Genomic DNA, 20,904 nt, shown 5'->3' on the forward strand with positions numbered 1-20,904 from the left:
AACGTGGGGACACTCCACGGTCGGCAGGAGGAGCCACGGGGCGAGGCGCGCTAGGATTGGCGGAGTCACGCGCTGACAGGCGGGGCTTCGCGACCGAGCGGGGCTGGGTATTGATGCTCCCAGGCGAAAGAGGGCGCCGTGGAGACGGGAACGTGCGCCGGCATAGGCGGGGCTACTCTGTGGGGCCGGCAGAGGGCGCTCTGGGGTCACCCTCGGGCCACCGGCACTAGCGCTGTGGGGGAGGGACCGCGCGCTTCAAAAGGCGGGGCCACGCGGTGGGGGGTGGATTTTAGCGCTCTGGGGCCGACAGAGGGCGTGCTGGGGATAGTCTGGGCCGCCCGGGAGCGCGCTCCGGGGACCTCGGGGGCGCGATCTCCTCCCCCCGCCCCTTTGTGTGCCTTTGGCGCCTTCCTGGCGGTCTCCCCGGCGGCGGCGGCTCTCGGGGCTCTCGGGGCTCCCTGGCTGGGCTGGGCTCGGGCTGCGCGGCCATGGACATCAAGAAGCGGCTTACGCTGGAGCTGCGGAACAGGAAGCCGGGGGAGGTGAGGCCCGCGCGGGCCGGAGCACGTGGGCCCGGGGTTGGGGGCGCCGCACGTGGGCAGCCGCGCGGGGGCCGCAGCCAGGGCAAGCTGGCCGGCTCGGACTAGAGCCCGGGCCTGGGGCGCCGGAATCCGAAGACGTGGCCTCCAAGGCCCCTCACGGAGACCGGCGGTGCTGGCGCCGAAGGCCCGGGAGGGGAGGCCGGGGAGTGCGGGTGCCGAGATCCGGGGACGTGGCCTTTAGGGCCCGGCACATGGACCCCTGGAGGCCGGGAATGTGGGCTTTGCGTGCGCGGGATCGAGATGTGGGGCCTGGGAAGGAGGCCGACCCGGACGTGCGCTTGGAGAGCCCGGTTTTTGCCATTGAAGGCCCAGCGGGCCCGGGGTCCGGAGTGCTCTAAGGAGACCCCGGGCTTTAGGGATCATGGCTCGGGGTCCGGAGTGTCCCAGGAGAATTCGGGCTTTGGGGTTGAAGGCGTGGGGTCTGGAGTGCGCTAGGAGATCCCGGGCTTTGGTGCTGAGGGCCCGAGTTACGTACTAGGAAGTCCAGAGCCAGGATGTGGGGTTAGAAAGCCTTGGTCGGGACCGGAGTTTGGGAATACAGGCTTTAAGGACCGGTCCGTGCGGGCCCGAGCGGATCTAGGAGGTCGGGGATGGCGCCAGGACCCCGCTGGGGCTGCCCGCAGGCAGCACTGAGCCCTTTCAGCGGAAGGACGCTGCACGTGGGCCCTGGCTCGCAGGTAGGAGGGAAGGTGGAGGGTCCCAGAGTCGGAAGGACTGCGGCTGGGACGAGGGTAGCTCGGAAGAGCCGAGGAAGGAGCCATATTCAGTTTTTCCTCCAGTAAAGCTTGCCGCCTCCCCACCCCCAGGCTTTCCGTGTAGAAATTCTGAGCCTTTGGGCTTCGGAACAAGCGGGCTCGGGTTCAGGGTCCAAAGCTTGAAGCGGAAGGATTCCCTCCTTTAGAGAAGAGAAAGTTAGGCTTTAGGGTCCCCTCTCCTTCCAGGGGCCTAAAGGGCCTGGTTTCTCTGGAGTCACAGGGACTAAGCTGAGCCAGGATGTGTGGACTGGAGCCCAGAATGACCTAAGGGAAGGATGGGCCGAGCCAGGGCCTGGGGTGACAAGAGCTGGGCTGCTTGGGGGATCATTAAGGGAGTGTCAAGTCAAGTTATACTGGCAGTTCGGGAGAGGGGGGGCGGCGGTGGTCATGGGGCCCAGTGGGGAGCAGAAGTGGGATTGCCCCCGGACTGTGCGGGGTGGGGGGTGAGGCCCAGACTGGCCATTTGAGAGGTAACCCAGCGAGCCCTTGTTGCCCGCCCCCAGGTGAAGGATCTGGTCTTGGATAACTGCTCCTCAGATGATGGCAAGATTGGGGGCCTGTCTTCAGAATTTGAAAACCTTGAGTTTCTCAGCATGATCAACATCAGCCTTGTGTCTTTGGCCAACCTTCCCAAGCTTTCCCGGCTGCGAAAGGTGATAGGGTGGAGAGAACTTGGGGGTTGGAGCTGGCAGCCATTGGGAAGCCCTTAAGCATGGGAGCAGGGGTTGGAGGGGGAGCCAGGGAATACAGATGAATGTCTGGCTGAGGCCTGGGCCCCTGACTCTCCCTACCCTTTTCTGCCTGGGCCCTACAGTTGGACCTCAGTGATAACCACATCTCTGGAGGCCTGGAGGTCCTGGCGGAGCGAACACCCAGTCTGGCCCAGTTAAACCTCAGTAGGAACAAAATCAAGGACATCAACACACTGGAGCCCCTGGTGAGGCTGCCTGGACTTGAACCCTTAATAGATTGTGCTTTCTGAGGGCAGAGACTGTTCCTTATCTAAATTTGGACTTCCCCAGGGTGGGTTGCTTATTACACACATAGTATGGGGCTAAAGTGTTTTTTTTTTCCCCAACTGAATGGTAAATATAATCTAGTCCTTTCTCTACCCCAATTTATTCATTCCATTTTCTGAGTACCTTTGAGGACCTCTTTGCCTGCCTTGCAGAGGTAGCATAGTTTTCCTGGGATGTTCCAGACTCTCGGGTACCCTTGGCAAAGATGGAGATAGGACAAGATTCTCAAATAGCATTGGGGCCAGGGTGGGATGAGATCAAGGCTTGGGTTCTGACATTTTCTCCTTGTTTCTTGTAGAAAAAACTGCCTAACCTCAAGAGCCTGGACCTTTTTAACTGCGATGTAACCATGTTGATGAGCTACCGGGAGAGCGTATTTGACCTCTTGCCCCAGCTCACCTACCTCGATGGCTACAGTGCCGATGACAAAGAAGCTCCAGACTCTGACCCTGAGGCTGATAGGGAAGGCCTGGATAGTGTTTGCGGGGAGAATGGGGAAGGTGAGGGTCTGTCAAGAGTTGGCTTTCTTCCATCTTGAGGTGAACTCCCAAATTCAAGTGGAACTATTCTGGTCTTTGCTGTCAGTGAGGATGGACCTCCCCACTGCATAAATGAGGAAATCAAGGCACAGCAATAAGCCATGTTCACCTGTTTGGGGCAGGAAGCCCAAGTTGGGCAAACTCTTGGGCCTGGGTTATTTGGTCATGAACTTTTTATTGTTAGTGATAGGTGAAGAGGAGGAGGAGGAGGAGGAAGAAGAAGAGGAGCTTGATGAGGATGTCATTGATGATGAGGATGACGAGGATGATGAGGATGAAGATGAGGATGAAGATGTTGATGGAGAGGAGGAGGAGGATGAAGAGGAAGAAGAGGAGGAGGAGGAAGATGGCATAGAGGATGAGGTAAGGAACAAGTTGACCCTTTGTTGTCTTTTTTCCCCTGAGAAGATCAGAGTACAGAGCTTATGTCCTCCCCCATCAGAGATGCTATAACCTAAGAGAGAAGGTGAGCATCAAGTCTGGGATTGGTCATGGTTTTTAGTCAAAGGCCGTTCCCAATCTAAGGTTCATTCCACTAGATTTCACTTCCATCAAGAGGGTTCCTGATGGGGGTGGAGGAGAAATCTGAAGACTTGGGTTTGAATTCTCTTTCTGTCCCTTCTTTCCTTTGTAACCATTGGCCAGTCTCTACTCCTCTAAGGTCTTTGATTTCCTCATTTGTACCATGATGAGGGTGTCAGGCTAGCTCCCCTTGTTCTTAAATTCAATCTTCCCTATCTTACCCAACCCTTCAGGAGAATGAGGAAGATGAAGATGATGATGGGGAAGAAGATGAAGAAGAGGAGGGAGAAGGTGAGTCTCAATCCTCTGGAACCACATTCTAGATTCTATCCCCTAATAGGGAACAAGTGAAGGGCCCAGAAATGGTGGCTTTGTCTTTCCCCCCCATAAGTTGCCACGGGCTTGGTTCCTGAGAGGGAGCTAAAAATTCCAGTAGCCCTGGGTGGGGCAGCTCTAGTCAACCACACCCCTTGCCCATGCCCACTGACCAGGCCTGGCCCTTCCTGCATTGTTCTTCATTCCAGCCCCAACCCTGATGAATTTACTCTGAATTCTAGAACCTTTGGTGGGAGGTTGCTGGTTGGCCTGGGGGCCTCTGGACACTTGTGCTGGTCCCTCTTCTCTGGGGTCTTTCTCTTCCTTACTCCACTGACCCTGACTTCTCTGGCTTCAGAACCCCAGCATGGAGAGAAAAGGAAGCGAGCCACAGATGATGAGGGTGAGGACAGTGAGGATGACGAGGAGGACTGAGCCAGCTGCCCTGCCCTGCTGTCAGGGAGTGAGCAGTGGCTTGTGGATGGACTCTGCCAGCTTGCCCTTGCCCTTTGCTCCCCCAGCCCTGGGCACTGCTGGCTCTGGGGTCTGTTCTCTTCCAGAAGGGGCTCAACAGGCACTGCTTGGCCAGGGGATTTGGTGACCAAAGGTTCTCTCCGTTTTCAGGGGTGTTTTGTGCAACAATTTGTTGGAATTCTTTCTAAATCTTTGTTTCCAAGAAAACCATGTCCCATGCCCTGCCTGGGCCCCGAAGGGGCAGGGGCTCTGGCACTTTCTCAGGATAAACCTTGCAGCCCCCTCCCTCTTCCCTCTTATTGGTCTTTTTAAATAAATAAAAACTGGAGTTTTTTTATTTTGTCTAGTGCAAATAGTGATTGGGTTGGGAGGGAGCGGGCCCTGAGTTATCCACTGTTGACTACAAGGGCCCCAGGCCCCACCCCAATGACTCTTGGACCCCCATATCCTTAGACAGGCCAATTCTTCCTATACAACTGTTTTATTATCCTCACCCCAGCTGAGCCTGGGCCATGCCAGGTCAACTGGACCCAGAGTTCCAATGCAACATTTAAGTTATTTATAAAAATAGTTTTCTACCTCCCTACCCCCTGCAGTCACCAGGGCCTGGGCCTCTGAGAGTGGACCGTCTCTGTAGCCACCTGCAAAGTCTGCCTGGCAGCCAGTGGCTCCATACCTCAGGGGGTGCCTTGTTGGGGGGGGGAGGCAGCCCTAGAAATCCCAGTCCTCCCCTGAGCCTGAGGGGCCCTGGGCCCTGGGTGACTGAGTTGTGAGTAAAGGAGGCCCGCTTGATGATCCTGGACTAGGTTCCAGTGGCCAGACTGTACCCCCCTGAGCCTCTAGCTGAGGGGGTGTGGAGGGTGATGGTGGCTGTGGGGGTGGTGCAGGGGGCGGAGTCTTGCGATGATCCTCCAAGTGAAGGGTCATGGCTGGCCTGGAGGCAGTGGAGAAGGGGCACTGCATGCAGGTGTAGCGGCCCCTGGTGTGCTCCCATACGATTCGGCTGGTAGAAGAGTGGCCTGGCAAGGAAGGAGGAGGTCTTCAGAGGGGGCTTACACAATCCTGGGCTGCACTTGGGTAAGTTTAAGTCCTAACTTGGGTCACCTTCCTGAGGAAAGTTGAGCAATCTGGACTCTACCAGACTTGGGGCTCTCTGAATGACAGGGCCTAGATCTCAGGGTGTCCCCTTCCCCCCAGGATGCCACTGACCTGAAGGTCCTTCAGAGCTCCCCGGAGGCCTTCTGGGGCTATTGCTGGAACCTGCAGGAGGAGGAAGGAAGGAATCAGGAGAGGGTTGTCTCATGGTCTCACCTGCTACCTACCTCTCCCTCTTCTGGTCCCTGCTTGGAGAGAACATACACAGCAATGACTTGGGGGACCCCTGCTTGGACATAAGGGCTGACTCTGGACCCTGTGCTCACCCTGATTTTTTTTCCAAACAGCGGCATTAGTGTTGGAGCTGGAGCCAGGACCAGAGCTAGGGAGACCCTGGGCCTGGGCAGGCAAGAAGGGACGGAGGCGCTGGGGACCAGAGCCAGGGGCCAGCCCATAGGGAGAGGGACCAAGGTAGGGTAGGAAGGGGGGTGGCACAGAGCCCGAGGCCTGGCCAGAGTAGGAGGGCAGAGCGGCAGAGCTGTAGAGTGAGGCCTCCAGCAGTGGGAATGGGCCCCGGGGAAGAGGATCCGGCTGCAGGGTCAGCGGCGTGAGCAGCGGGGCCTTGTCAGGGCTGGGGCCGGCCGGTCTCTGAGCATCAGGCAGCTCCTTCTCCAGGGCAGGGGGCTGGGGGGCCGGGGCTGGGCTGTGGGACTGGTCGGAGCAGACATGGAGGTGCTTGAAGAGGGAGCGGTGCGTCCGGAAGCGGAGAAGGCAATTTTCACACCTGGGGTGGGGGAGACAGAGGCTGGCTGAGGGGGTGGCAGGAACAGCCCGGCCAGAGTTGGAGCACATGGGCCAAGGCCACCACCCAGAGCCCAGAGGGACAGTGGGGGAGGGGAGAGACCTCACTTGAAGTATCGATTGGGCTTATAGTGCAGCTTGGTGTGGACCATCAGCTCCTGCATGCTGGGGAAGCTCTCTGCGCAGCTGGCCGTGGAGCAGTAGAAGAGTTTCCCTGTGGAGGAACAGGGCCCGAGGCTGTGGCACTGGGGGCCGCCCGCATGCCCCAACATCCCAGCTCCAGAAGCAGAAGGCCTCCTGACATCAGTTCACAAACTGGCAAGCGGGTGGCTTGCCCCAGGCCAGACGGTGACAGAACCAGGACTGGAATCCAGGTCCTCTTGACTCCAAATCTAGCCTTCTGTCCCACTCCTGGCTCTCCAGGGAGAGGCTTCTGAACCATTCCCACTGGGAGCCAAGACTAGGAATCCCCATGAGGGGACACCCCCGTCAGGGCAGAGAGGATTCTGGGAAGGAAGTCCCACCCCATCCCCTGATCCCCAGGCTTACCTTCCATGGACTGTGTGGGCTGCAAGTGACTGTGCAGGTGCTGAGCCAGTTCCCCAGGGTTGGGGAAGGCCAGGCGGCAACCATAGCTGGAGCAAGGGAACTGTCGCCCTAGGGCACAAAGCGGGCAGTGGTCACACTTCCCCACGCCGAGCCAGGCCCTAGACTGCAGAGGACCCCCAGCATGACCCACACATGCCAAGCTCTCAGGAGGATCCGGGCCTGGCCTCCAAGGAGCTCCCAGCTGAATGACCTGCATCATCTCACCGAAGCCTCGAGCAGGTGAGGCTCTACAGCAGGGGTCGGCAACATATGGCTCTTTCTGCAGGAGCCATAAAGTCCATTTTTTTTCAGGCACTGTTACAGGAGCGGCACTGTGAGCACTGTACGGCTCTCACGAAATTACATTTTAAAAAATGTGGCGTTTATGGCTCTCACGGCCAAAAAGGTTGCTGACCCCTGCTGTACAGGCTCTGGAGACGGAATGGCCTGCAACAGGTCACAATAAATGGATTTGAGCCCAGGTCTTCCTCACACTGTTCTCTCTTCTCTCTTCTGTGGGGTGAGGAGGAGAGCCACAAACTTCTCTATCTGCAAGAGCAGGTGCCTGGCAGAATGGACTAGAGACCACAGAGAAGCAATCTCATGATCTGAATGAAAGGCCTTGAAGGACACAGGAATCGAGATGGTGGGAAGGAGTGAGGGTGGGCATTCCAGGCCAAGAAGAGGCTGGGAACAGAGGTGCAAAGGAAAGTATGTGGCCTCTCTGTCTGGGGGACAGCTAGGAGGAGCAGGGGATAATGCACTGGACCTGAAAGAGACTCATCATCCTCAGTTCAAATCCAGCCTATGTGGCCCTGGGCAATTCACTTCATCCTGTTGGCCTCAGTTTCCTCATCTGGAAAATGAGCTGGAGGAGGAAATGGCAAAGTGCTCCAGTATCTCTGCCAAGAAAACCCCAAAGGGGTCACAAACAGTTGGACACAACTGAAAATGAATAAATGACAACTCTGGCCTGAAGAAAGATGTTGGTCCAGAAGTTTAGATTCTACCAAAGGGTTTGGGGCAAGAAGGTAATGGGACAGTGAGTGGCTAGACTAGAGAAAGGACTTAAAATTATGTCATGGGAAGATTAGTCAAACTGAGGTTATCTAATCTGGAAAAGAGAACCTTTAGGGAGTAAATGATGTTGGCCCTCAAACTGCCATTACTGTGAAGAAGGCTGGAATCTCATTCTCCGCTCCAGAAGGAAGTACTAAGACCAGAGGGGGAGGACCTTTTAAGAAGGCTGAGTCTATGACTTATTAACAGTTAGTTATCCAGTGATGAGCCCATCTTTGAGATGGACTGCCTGATCACTGGAAACAGAATTTTCTACAACATGAGAACTGGAAGTAGGGGCTGCTAGGTGGCTCAGTGAATGGAGAGCCAGGCCTACAGGTGGGAGATCCTAATTTCAAACCTGGTCTCAGATATGTCCTAGGTGCGTGACCCTGGGCAAGTCACTTAATGCTCATTGCCTAGCCCAGTGATGGTGAACCAATGGCACGGGTGCCAAAGATGGCATGTAGAGACCTCTCTGGGCACACAGCTGCTCCCTCCCCCTGACTCAATTCATTATTAGAAAGGCAGACACTCAGGCAGAGCTGCTTTTCTCCACTCCTCCTAATGACATTCTTTCACATCCCCCACCCCCTCTGCCCAGCTGCCCAATGGGAGTGCCCAGGGGATAAGATGGGCAGCTAACAGGCCAGAGCTGGAGGGGAGCAGAGCACTCAGGCCACTCAACTGCCCCCTCTACACTTGCTTCACTTCACCTATCCCCCTCCACGGAAGGAAAGTGAGGCTCAGGAAGAGAAGTCATTTGTCTACTTGTTTGTACACATCAGGAAAATGGCAGACCTGAAACTAGAACCCAGACTCCCACCCAGTCCAAGGCTCTTTCTGTTGGGCCAGGCAGGCTACCTACAGGCTTGCATCTGAGCAAAGGATGGGTAGCAGAAATAACTGGTCATGAGACTCCTGGCCTGGCTTTGGGAACTAGATGTCCTCTAAGGTAATCACTAGTTCTGAGTATGGTCTGATCAGGGCTGGGCTTTAGAAAGATTCCTTTCTCCACCCTCCCACACTAGCATGAGCTTGGTCACTCAAGGCTGGAAAACAAGTTAGGAGACTCCTGAAGAGAGGTAAGTGCTTTTTCTTAGGGAAAAGCAATTGGAATGAAAAAAGGCCATTTGCAAGAGGGATTACAACGAAAAGGTCAGGACCCCCTAAGTGGAAGGACAGAAGGGGTTGAGGATAATCAGAGAGGACAGAGATGCTGCTGTCTCTCAGATGATGGAACAGCTCTGGGGGGGAAATGACCAAAAGTTCAGTCACAGACACTGTGAGTTTGAGCTGCCAAAGCAATACCTAAATGAATTCTAGGATTTGGAACAAGAAGAGACCTTAGCATCTAGTCCAAGCCCCTCATTTCCTTACTGTGTATTGGTTCCAAGGCAAAAGAGAGCAGTAAGGGTTAGAAATTGGGATTAAATGACTTGTCCAGGGTCATAAGGGCTAGGAAGTGTCTGAGGCCAATTCTGAACCCAGGATCTGCCATCTCTGGGCCTGGTTCTCAAACCATTGAGCCACCCAGCTGCCCACCAACTTTCTCATTTTAGAGGAGGAAATTAAGACGCAGAGAAGTAAGAGATCAGCATATGGTCACATAGCTAGCTAGGAAGGAACAGAGCTGGTAGATGAGCCTAGGCCCTTAGTGGACCAAGATCTTGGAAATGTGGACCAGAAGCTTGATATGGACTGTAGCAATACAGATATTAGTTGGGGGTGTCACCTGCAGAGAAGTGACAATTTAACCTATGAGAGGTAGCTTTGCATCTCCAAGAAGGAGCAGCCAGCAAAGCCCCACAATGAGTAGCGGTCAGACAAGCAAAGTTATGGTCAACGGTGTTAAATACTGCAGATAAGTCAAGGAGAACAAGGTTTGAGAAAAGAACATTGGAATTAGTGATGAGCAGGCACTGGTAACCAGAGGAAGAGGTGTCAGGAGAATAATGGAGGCAGATGCTATGGCTTGTGCTCTCTCACCCCAAGCTGGTTTCACAACTCCCTACCAGGCCTCCACGTGTGTGCCCATCACCCTCTCATTTGGTCCCTGTACCCCACAGGCTGTAGTTCCTCACCAGAAGAGGGGGGCCTGCGCTTTGGAAGGCGTGGCTCCTCACTGGGGCTGCTGTTTACACCCCCTCCTGTGTTGGTCCTGCTGGAGTGCTTGCATTCTACAGAGGGAAGACAGGTTCCTTATATACCCCTTGCCCCACCAAACCAACAGTCCTCCCTAGGAGGTCCCTGGGCCTGAAGATTACAAAGAAAAGCCCATTTCTAAATGCCAATCCATGGTCCTTCCCCAACTCACCCTCCGCTGAGAAGGCTGGAGACAGCTGCTCCTTCTCTGGTTTGGTTGCTGGGCTCTGACTGGGGCTGCCATAGACGTCCGAGTAGGGCAATGGTGCAGGACATGCCTGGACCCCAGGCCCCATCCCAGAACTCTCCTCCTAAGGGCAATGAATCAGATATGGAAAAGTCAGCCCTTGGGCTTTCACTCTCAAACTTCCCTCTTTCCCCTCACCCCCTGCGCCCCAACCCCAAATCTCTGCTTGCTTCATCCCTTCCACCAATCTTTTGTCCCCAGACCAACCCAGAGGAGGGGGAGCAGCAACAAGGAAACTTGGGTTCAGAAATGCCTTAGTGAAGTCCTAGTCCTTGCCTCAGGCTCCCTTCACGTTCTCCAATCCAGGGGACTAGGCCTAGAACCACCCATAGAATGTCAGGCTGGGAGTCATAAAACAGCACTAGATGAGAAATGTAGGGACCATCAAATCCAATGCCCTCACTTGACAGAATGGGAAGGTGGTAGGAACCGAACCTGGGCCAAATCTCCCAGCAAGTCTGGGGTTCGAATGCTAGATGGCTTGACTTTGAATCCACCTACCTCTGCTTCCCTGCCAGAAAATGCTTGCTGTCACTGGGTACCCCTTCTTCAGGTCCAAAGTAGACCCCAACCTCCAGTAGTATACTGAGAGGATAAAAAGCAGGGGCTACATTGTAGTGCCTAGCTATAGAGTTAAGTTAGGCTGTCCCAGGTGGGGAAAAGAAGAATGGAAAGAGAAAGGTGGGCTGAGAAGGACAATATTGATTGGCTCAGTCTGCTCACATTGACCTGATGCCATTCCATAGTTGCCATAGACTGGCTGGGGTTGTTGGAGGTTGGCCTAAGTAGCTAGGATCCAGGAGATTTGGAGTTGGTGGAGTGGAGTTAGGGGGAAGGCTGGACTAAGGCAAGAAATGATAATCTACTATTTTGGAAACACTCTTGGATTTGATGACAGAGGATCTGCCTTCAAGCCAATTTTGTTACTTATTACCTATATGATCTTGGATAAGTCACCAAACACCTCTGTTTTCATTATCTCTATAAATGGAGGAGGGGATGGGTCACACTAAATCATAGACTTAAAGATGAAAAGGATCTTGGAAGTCATCTAATCCAACCCCCTCCTTCATTTTCCAGATGAGGAAACCAAGGTACAGAGACAATAAATCAACACAGTCACCCAAGTAGTTTAGTGACAAAAGCGGTTTCAAACCCAGGTCTTCTGATTCTAAAAGTAACACTATTGCCAAATTCTAAAGTCTCTTAGGACAAAGTTGTCAAAATTGCCTGCAAAACTCCTGGGTGAAGCCTGAAACAGATTACAATGTAATTGGGAAATGTTTCACAAAGTAAAGATATCGATATAATGTGGTTTTCTAAGTCAATATGCCACCTGGGAGTCCATTTCTATATGAGCTGCCTTGGAAAATCAAACAAGATATTTAGCACAGTACCTGGCACATCAGATTTAACAAATGCTGCTGCTTTTTTTTCCCCCTTTTCCTTAGAAATGGAGTGGGGGGGGGCAGCTGGGTAGCTCAGTGGATTGAGAGCCAGACCTAGAGACGGGAGGTCCTGGGTTCAAATCTGGCCTCAAACACTTCCCAGCTGTGTGACCCTGGGCAAATCACTTGACCTCCATTGCCTACCCTTACCACTCTTCTGCCTTGGAGCCAATACACAGTATTGACTCCAAGATGGAAGGTAAGGGTTTAAAAAAAAAATGGAGTCAGAGTTGGAGATAAGGACTAGTTCTCGATTAGGGCCTATTTCCAGTTATAGAAAAGATGGAACAGAGGTGGCACCAGGCCTGGAATTGGGGTCCTGGATTCAAATTTGGCCTCAGACCCTTCCTAACTATGTGACCTTGGGCAAGTCACTTAACCCCTATTGCAGAACCCTTATTACTCTTCTGCCCTTAGAATAGATACTTAGACAAAAGGTAAGGGTAGGGTAGATGGACTGGGCATGGGGAAATCCTAGATCTCACCAGAGACTAGAAGTATATGGGGCAGGGAAGAGTTTGTTTCTGTGGAAGAGCCCAGGCAAAGAACAAAGACTGAGACAAAGCACAGCCTAGAATGGGTTGAAGGCAATTTTGAAGCAGAGTATAAAAGGTAGGGCTAGAATAAGGTCCTCAACAGTTTAATCCTCTCATTTTATAAGTAAGGAAACTGAGGCCCAACTCAAACTGAGTTTAGGTTAAGTGACCAGCCTAAGGTCACACCCAGATGTTGTCAAAGGCAGAGTTTGAATTCACCAGAACTAGAGCTCCTTTCACTATAGCACCAGTTTGGAACAGCCAGGGTTCTGAAGGGCTGGGTTGGACTATAGAAGGATAGGGCCTTGCAACAGAAGAGGCAAACCCTGTAGGGGAGGGGCATAGAAAAGAGGTTAAGTATTTATAGGACTGAGATCTAGAAAGAAACTGGGGAATTTCCACAACATCTCAAACAAAAGTAGAATCTGCACGGGCGGGGGCCTAAAATAAAGGAGAGGCCTAGAACAGATAGATTTGGAACATTGAGGGGGTGAGCCCAGGACACGAACAGAAACACTGGGGAGCGGGACCTAAGATATTGACGGAGTGGGGAGAGGGGGGAAGGCCAGAGACAACGTCTTGGACTAAGACCCTGTCTGGGGCGGGCCCAGGATATAGACTAGAGTTCCGAGGGAGAAGTGCCAGGGTTGTGGTTAAGGAGGGGTGGGGGGAAGGAAAGCACAGAATAGAGGCCTTATGTATGCGAGGGTGGAGCCCAGAACAGAGGCGGAGTTTGGGCCTCAGGGGGCGGCACTAAGCAGAGGCAGCGAGTCTCTGCGGGGGCGGAACATAGAATAGAGGCGGGATTTGGAACGTGATGGGGCAGGGCCTGGAAGAGGGGTGGAGCTAAGAATGCAGGCAGGGCGTGTCTCTGTCCTTGTCTCCCCAGCTGTCAGTCAGTCTGTCAATTTCGCGCCCCGCCCCCTCATCCCCCTTTCCCTCCGCGGCGGATCTTCTCCATCCCCTCCTCCTATTTGGGTCCCAGCCCCGGTCCCGGCCCCAGCGCGCGCTCACCATCCCTCCCCGTGTCCGCACGCTGCCTTTGTTCTGTGGCTCCCGCTGCAGCTCCTCCCGCTGCGGGGACACGCTCACGTCGCCGCCATCTTGTGCCAAGGCTCGGCTCTCGCGAGAGCAGGCGCGGCCGCGCGGGGCCTGGAATGGGGGAGAGGGCTGGGCCACCGAGGCGGTGAAGTGGGAGGAGTTCGAAGGGGGATGGAGATTGAGGCGGAGACTGATGACTGGCTTGGGACGCATGCGTCCTGCGTCCGGGTAGCGTTTTCCCTGAAGCCCTAGCACGCACGGTATGTCGTTGCGTAGGGACTAGCGCGCCGCCTTGTCCTGGTTCCGTTGGGTCGCCTGGGGAGCTCCATCGGCTGCGTCTTAGCGCTATTGGAGGTGTCAGATCTATCATCCACCCTCCCCTCCGAGTTGAAAATGGAAACTGAGGTCCGAGCTTATAAAACCAAATGTAGTGTGATTGGCCACCCTCCTCATCCTCTTCCCTCTTATCTTTTGGGTTCCCTTGCCTCGGTTTCCTCATCTATAAAATAGTGGTACCTAGATAGAGCACCAGACCTGAAGTCAGAAAGACTAGAATTCAAATTCAGCTCCCAAATACTTACTAGCTGGGTATGGGAGTGGGAGTAGGGTGGGGGGAGGAGCGTAGGGAAGTCACTTCACCTCTCTAACTCAGTTTCTTCAGCTGTGAAATGGGAATTATAATAGCACCTACCTCCCGGGTGGTGAGGATCAAACAAGATAATATATTGTAAGGCACTTTGCAAATTTAAAGCAATATATAAATACTATCATTATTTTTACTTTCTATCTTCTGCTCTGAAAACGAATCAAATAAACAATTACATGGCCTCTTAAGAAGGGCCTGTCAATTGATTGGATTGTCCATTGTTCCAAAGCCTATATTCCTCCTCGACAGAACAGAACAACCTTCCCTGGCTAGCACTCCCCTGTACCTGTTATTTCTCCCTTTTAAAGTGGAAACTTCTTAAGATGGGGGACTCCGATTTTTGTATTCCCTGAATTTAGCACAGTCCTTGAAATGTGGTAAGCAGTTTAACAAAAGCTTTTTTCATTCATTTATTCAACCATCCATTTTGTGTCTGTCTCATTACCAAATTCTTCCTTCACTCTTTCTATTGAGTGTGATTGGTGACAGTTATATTACAAATTCTTACTTCCATTCATTTCAGAATAGATAATATATTAGAAATCTAATATGTGTCTATCCTAGAAGGAGATTCAGAGATACAAAGACCAAAATCAAACAGTTACTGATTTGTCCAAGGAATTGACACTCTTCAGAGGGAGATATGTTTGACAAAGAAAAATAAATACGAAGTTATTTCAAGCTGGGGTGGAGATGCTCATCTTTATGAGAGGGAAGGAGGGTAACTAAAGGAGTATAGAAAACTACGTTATAACTAAGTCTCACTCTCTTGTTCCTGATCTCTCTCTCAGTTTGACTCTGGTCTATGGGACCAGACACCTGAGAAGGTACCGGTTGACTGCATGGTTTAGGGTGGGAGGAGGGGAAGAAGATTAATGTTCCTTGTGAAAATTCCCAAGCAAACAACTTCAGATACTTTGGAAGACTGTAACTTTCCATGTTTCCTGTAAAGCCTCCATTTTGGAAAAAGCTAGGATCCTGCCTCTAGCTTTTGAAGTCCAATGGGTGTTTAAAAGACTTCTTTTGGGATATTGATTGATCTAGCACTCTGATCCCCTTCCCGCCTAGGTTTTCCACTTAGACTTCTCACCAAGTCTGAGGGTTTGTAAATAGGATTGGGGTAATTTTTCACATTTTTCTTACCCTTCTAGGAGATGATCATTATTTATACAGACAAGACTAATATAGGGTAAGTAATAATGATGAAATAGGAAAGAGAGATCAAAGTAAAAATTTGAGGAGAGTGAAAACATGCTTACCTAGAAGAATCAGTGAAGTGTTCATGGAAGAAATGGTTTCTGAGCTGAGTCTAGAAGCAAGAGATGGTTTTCAAGAGGCAAAAATGAGAATGGAGTGTATTTCCAGCATGGAGGAGGCATAGCCCATGAAAATATGTGGAAGAGAGGAAGTTATATTGAGTTCAGAGACAGCTAATAACCTAGATAGGTAGCAAGTTAGATAGTGTGTTAGACTTGGACTCAAGAAGACCTCTGTGTAAATCTGACCTCAAATACTTAGTAGCCGTGTAACCCTAAGCAAGTCACTTTACTGCCTTAGTTTATTCATCTATAAATTAGGGATAATAATAGTACCTACCTCCCAGGATAGTCATGAGGATGCAATGAGGTAATTTTGTAAGGTGCTTTGCAAACCTTAAAGTACTATATAAATGCTAACCGTAGTAATTTGTTTTTTGGCTACAAGGTAACATGAAGGAGTGATATAAAAAAAGAATGCAAGGTTGAACTAGATTCATATAAGAGTCCCTTAAATGTCCAGTTGAGATTTTGTTTTATTTTATCAGCAATAGTTTTTTGGAAAGGTGTGACATGGCCAGACCCAAAGTTTATTTTGGCCTTGTGTGAAGGACTGGTGGAGGTGAGAACAGAAGAATTAGGCAGTAGGTTCAAATCTGGCCTCAGATACTTCCTAGCTGTGTGACCCTGGGCAAGTCACTTAACCCCCATTACTTGGGCCTTACTAGGCCTTCTGCCTTGGAACCAATACACAGTATTGATTCTAAGGTAGAAGATAACGATTAAAAAAAAAAAAAAAAAGAATTAGGTGGATCTAGGAGCCTATTGGAGTAGGCCTGCCAAGAAGTGATTAAGGAAGGGACTGTACTAGAGTGGTGGTTGTCCGAATGGGAAGAGGGGGCCAAGTGGGACCAATGTACCATAGAAGTGGACTATGTTAGGCTGAACAAATGATTAGAGTTTGGGGTGGGTGGGTGAGGTTAGGGAAAGGAGAGACTTCTCTTCCTCCAGCCTCTGCACAGTCTCCAGGGCTGGTTTGTAATCATCTCTCCTCCCTGTAATCTAGGGTATCCCCTCAAGGCTCTTCTGGGCTCCTGGCTCCACCCTCTCTCACCAGCCTCTCCCTTGGTTATCTCATTGTCTCTCAGCTTCAATTCTCATCTCTAAGGAGAAGACTCTCCATTTGCAAGTCTGATCTTGTCACTTCCAGCCTAGGAAATGTCTCCCCCCCCATTGCCTCTAGGATCAAATACAACACTCCTCTGATGGTTAAAGATTTTCACAATCTGGCTACAATCTAGACTTCCAGACTGGTTTCACATCACTCCCCCTCGCTCTGCATTCCAGCCCAACTGGTTCCTTATCTATATGACATAATATTCCATATCTGGCCTCTGCAGTTTGTTTGTTTGTCCAGTCTTTCCCTCCCCCACCTCCATCATCCATGCCTGGAATGCTCTCCCTCTTCACTCCTGCTTCTTGGAATCCCTAGCTCCCTTTGACTCCATTTAAGAGCAGCCTCCTACAGGAGGTTTTTGCTGATCACAGAAATTGTTGGTGTTTTCTTATTATACAAAATTACTATGTACTTATTGTGTATATGTTTTCCATTTATGACTGTGTCTATTGTATTATACAAAATTACAACGTACTTTGTATATTTTTTTCCATTTATGTGTGTAACTATTGTATCCTCTCAACAGAACATATCAGGGCTGTGCTGAAAATGATTGGTCAGTGCAACTAGGTGGCTAAGTGGAAAGACAGCCAAGCCTGAAGATAGGATGGCCAGTGTTCAGATTTGACTTTAGATACTTCTTAGCTGTATGACCCTGGGCAAGTCACTTAATCCCCATTGTTTAACCATTACCTGTCTTCTGCCTTGGAACTGATATTTAGTATTGATGAAGGTAGGAGTTAAGAAAGAAATCAATCAGTGATTCTAAAAAGAGGAACCCCACCCCCAACCCTAAGTAGGCTAGGAAGGAGAAACCAGATTTAATTTTGGGCTTTCTCTTTCCTCCTAGGTCCATGATGGCAAACCTATGGCGTGCATGCCAAAGATGCACATTCGCCATCCTTGGCAGAGTTAGTTATTAGAAAGTCAGAGGGACTCCAGCAAAGATGCTCCCTTCCCCCTCTACACCACACTTCGCCCTTCCCTTTACTTCCTCCCCTGTCTGGGATTAGGGGCTACAGGGGAATGGGGTTGGGTGTCTCTCACCACCATGCCATCCCACCCCCTAAAAGATCTCCACTTTCATTCCTTCCCCACTAGCCACCAGTCTGGGGGTTGGCCCCACCTCCCAAAGGCTAACTGCACTCCTTATGCCCCCTGCTTCCACCTCCAAATGGGTAGCAGGCCAGTAGGCAACCCCACTCCCAGCACAATGGTTGCCTCATGGGTGCACCAATATTATGCAAATATAAGCAGCCTAAAAGGTGCTGAGGCTGCATCTCTGCAACTGAGCCTAGCAGAAGCCACATGGGGCTGCATTTGAATTGGACTGGACAAGGACATGAACCTTGTGTTGTAATAAGAAGCCACCTGTCCCCCTAGCCTTCCTCCACCTTCCTGACCCTACTAGTCTTCTCCTGCAGAGCGGAAGTCCTGCAGCAGCTCCCTCACTTGGCTCCTGGTGTGGTTTGATGAAGCAGCAGGTCCCTGTGACAGCAGGAGGCAGCTTCCCCAGGCACCAGTCAACTGGGAGCCCAGCCCCTGCCCCTGAACTTGGGGGTGGGGTGGGGAGGTGAGGGGGGGAGGCATGACATGTGGTCTCTAAAAGGTTTGCCATCACTGCCCTAGATCATTACTTTGATAGAGAGGAAAGTCTTCCCCCTTCCTACACCCCTCTTCCTAGCAGCAGCTACAGTGACTACATTCATTTCAGACTATACTTTTGTTTGCCTAGATAAGCCTGAGACAAAAATGCCTGAATCCCAAGTCCTTGGCATCCTCTTCTGCTATTTTTCTTCCTTACAGCAGAGGTGATGAAACTGAATTCCTGAGTGAGAGATGTTTCCAACTCTTAGTGGCTACATACCTAGGAGAATGTGAGCACCTTGAGGGCAAGGATTGTTTAACTTCTATCTGCCTTAATTTCATCAACTATAAAAGGAAGAATAATAAAGCACTTTCCTACAGGGCTGTTAAGAGGATCAAATGAAGCAATATTTGTAAAGTGCTTAGCACAGTACCTGGCACATTGTAAGCGCTATCTAAATACCAGCTATTGTTGTTGGCTTGTTTTTAACTACTTAAGTAAGAACTTCATAATTTCGGAGTTATTGAGAGATCCCTGCCACTACTGTCAGGAAGATGAACCATCCCTACCTGGGTTCCCAGTAGTCATGGATCAGGAATGGGTTGCTCTGTGAGGCAGCTGGGAATCAGAAGTGAATGAGCTCTGGTCTCCCTTTTACTGACCTTATTTTATAGAATCCCCAAATTTACCTTTGTCCCTTGGGAACTTGCCTTTAAGGAACTCCCAGTCTGACCCTTGACTTAGACTGAACAATAAACCATAAAATACCAAATGACCTCAGCCTAAATAGAATTAGCAGATATAATCAAAATTTAAGTACCCTTTTATCTTAGAAGTTTCTCCCTCTCCCAGGGAGTCTAGCCCCCACCCCCAAATATATACACAACCTCATGTTCTTCAATTCTATGGACAAATCTCCTTTTAATATCCATTTTCCCTAAGACAATTCCCACGGTCCCAGAGCCTGTCTCTGTGTGGTGTCTTTTGAATGACTCTGTATGGTGGCTGACAAATTTAATGTCTTCCTTGTCCTGATTAAAGACTTGCTCTTTCTAACTACTTTGGTGGTTCTGTTTTTCAAGGTTGACACCTTAAACTCATAATGGTGAGCCTATGGTACACTTGCCAAAAAGGCACATAGAGCCCTCTCTGTGGGCACACCTATAGTTGTTTGCCAGAGTTCCTTACTAGAAAGCCAGAGGAACTCAAGAAGGAGCTGTTCCCCTTCTTCTCTCCACTGCACCTGAGGACATTCCTCACTTCATCCAACCCTCTGACCAGCAGCCCAGTGGGAGTGCTTCTTCCCTCCTCTGTCTGGGGTAAGAGGGTGGGGCAGCTTGGCACTTCATCTCTAAAAGGTTCACCATTACTGCCTTAGACACTTATTAGCTTGGCAAACCTGCACAAGCCAACACCTCTGTTAGCTTCAGTTTTCTTAATTAATGATAATAACATATACCTAATTCACAGGGTTGTGAGGATCAAATAATAAAACATTTTTTATTCATAAAATTATAAATAAATTAATTTTTTTATTAAGAAAATTCTTAGCACAGTGCCTGAAACATAGTGGGTACTATCTAAATGCTTTTTTCCTTTCTCCCTCTTTCCTGCTTAAACTGTGGATGAAGTAAGAGGGGAATCTGTTCATCAGTGCTATTAATCTTATAAGAGTTTTTATTGCCTGGAAAAAAATAGTAGCTAGTAGTGATGGGCTTAAGTTATTAATATTATTAATTATTATTAATTTTATTCTTAAATGACTCTTGTGTTTTCTATATCTGTTAATGGGCTCCTGTGAATATTTTTTGTTATAGGTTACTATTTCATGTTCAAATATTTGTCAGTGTACACTTATGGGTCTTTTTTTTGTTTTAAGCATTTCTTTTGTGGTGGAACAAATAAATAGCTGTCCTATACCATATATCTATACTTTGGACATCCATGTAACTTTTCCAGAAGAGATGATCTGCCAACCACACTTTTGAGGAGATCATAAACAGTAGCCAAATCAAAACTTTACCTAAGGAGGTTTCTCTGGAATGCCGGATGAGAGACTTGATGATATACCTAAGAATACAAGAAAAGTCTGGTCCTCTCTTGATCAGGCTCACCCAGGATCAAATCTAGTCTACTAAACAAACACCCAGAGCCAGAGCACCTTAGTGTGAAAAAAAGCAACCTCTTTGACCATGCAACAATGGTAATTATTAGCTCCTTTTAAAAAACATTTTTATTTCTACCGTGATCCTTAGTACAGTGCCTAGCATATAGTTGAAACTTAAAATAAATGCCTATTTAATTAAATCTATTATTACAGGAGGATTTTTCTGACTTGGTTCTATTGCCACTATTTGCTTGAGACAGCAAGCCATAACCATGCTAGAACCTGCAGAATTTAGCTGAGACATCAAACTTTAACTCAGGTGATTAACTGGTTAGTAATTTCTGGCTCAACTCTATTACCTCTATTTATGTAAGTTGAGTGCATCCAAAATAGAATTCATGATCATTCCCCTAAACTCCTCCCGCCCCCGCCTATTTTCCCTATTATTGTAGAGGGCAACACATCATTTTCCCAGCCCCTCATGCTGGCAACCCAGGAGTCATCCTAGTCTCCTCTCTTCTCCCACACTCATCCCATATCAATCTGTTGCTAAGGCCTGTCAACTTCACTTATGTAGCATTGCTCAAATATCCCCCCTTCCTTTCCTCTAACACTGCCTCCAAAGGAGCAGCTGGGTGACTCAGTGGATTGAGAGTGCAACATGGAAAACAACATTTCTTCTGCACCCATTTTGTCTTTCCCACATTCCTCTGCCACATCATTGTCATTGCCCTTATCTGTCCTTGCAACAACTAAGGCTGCTTTCTTGGTTCATAAGGTATGAGGTCTCGTTCCTTGGGACATGTATTCCTCCATTTTTGATAAATGAGGGGAATTACCAAATTTAGCACAGTTATGGTCACAACATCTGGCCTTTACTTTGTCACTCTATCTGTTGTTATCCCTGTTGTTGCTACTATTATTGCTGCTATATCTAGAATTAT

General features: G+C 49.9%; 2 protein-coding genes across 11 annotated transcripts; one reads left to right on the forward strand and one right to left on the reverse strand.

Moving 5' to 3' along the window:
* Nucleotides 1-371: 371 nt before the first annotated feature.
* LOC123244378 (acidic leucine-rich nuclear phosphoprotein 32 family member B-like) lies at nucleotides 372-4,563 on the forward strand. Of its 10 annotated transcripts, none has more exons than XM_044672907.1 (7): nucleotides 372-542; nucleotides 1,861-2,010; nucleotides 2,172-2,294; nucleotides 2,675-2,843; nucleotides 3,112-3,264; nucleotides 3,684-3,728; nucleotides 4,126-4,563. In XM_044672907.1, exons 1-7 carry the CDS (start codon nucleotides 489-491, stop codon nucleotides 4,185-4,187), a joined length of 756 nt encoding a protein of 251 aa, XP_044528842.1. In that variant the 5' UTR covers nucleotides 372-488; the 3' UTR covers nucleotides 4,188-4,563. The 10 variants fall into 10 exon arrangements, with proteins under 10 accessions (XP_044528842.1, XP_044528833.1, XP_044528815.1 ...); XM_044672842.1 differs by having other exon boundaries at nucleotides 385-542; nucleotides 2,675-2,852; nucleotides 3,106-3,278; nucleotides 3,671-3,728; nucleotides 4,111-4,563; XM_044672852.1 differs by having other exon boundaries at nucleotides 385-542; nucleotides 2,675-2,852; nucleotides 3,106-3,278; nucleotides 3,674-3,728; nucleotides 4,111-4,563.
* A 79-nt stretch (nucleotides 4,564-4,642) lies between these two features.
* ZNF414 (zinc finger protein 414) lies at nucleotides 4,643-13,399 on the reverse strand. The gene is made up of 8 exons (XM_044685377.1): nucleotides 13,160-13,399; nucleotides 10,087-10,225; nucleotides 9,854-9,949; nucleotides 6,672-6,779; nucleotides 6,231-6,336; nucleotides 5,648-6,105; nucleotides 5,436-5,486; nucleotides 4,643-5,245 (listed from the first exon to the last, which is right to left on the reverse strand). Exons 1-8 carry the CDS (start codon nucleotides 13,397-13,399, stop codon nucleotides 4,938-4,940), a joined length of 1,506 nt encoding a protein of 501 aa, XP_044541312.1. The 3' UTR covers nucleotides 4,643-4,937.
* Nucleotides 13,400-20,904: the final 7,505 nt, after the last annotated feature.

Source organism: Gracilinanus agilis, chromosome 1, assembly GCF_016433145.1.
Source record: "Gracilinanus agilis isolate LMUSP501 chromosome 1, AgileGrace, whole genome shotgun sequence".
NCBI lineage: Eukaryota > Metazoa > Chordata > Mammalia > Didelphimorphia > Didelphidae > Gracilinanus > Gracilinanus agilis.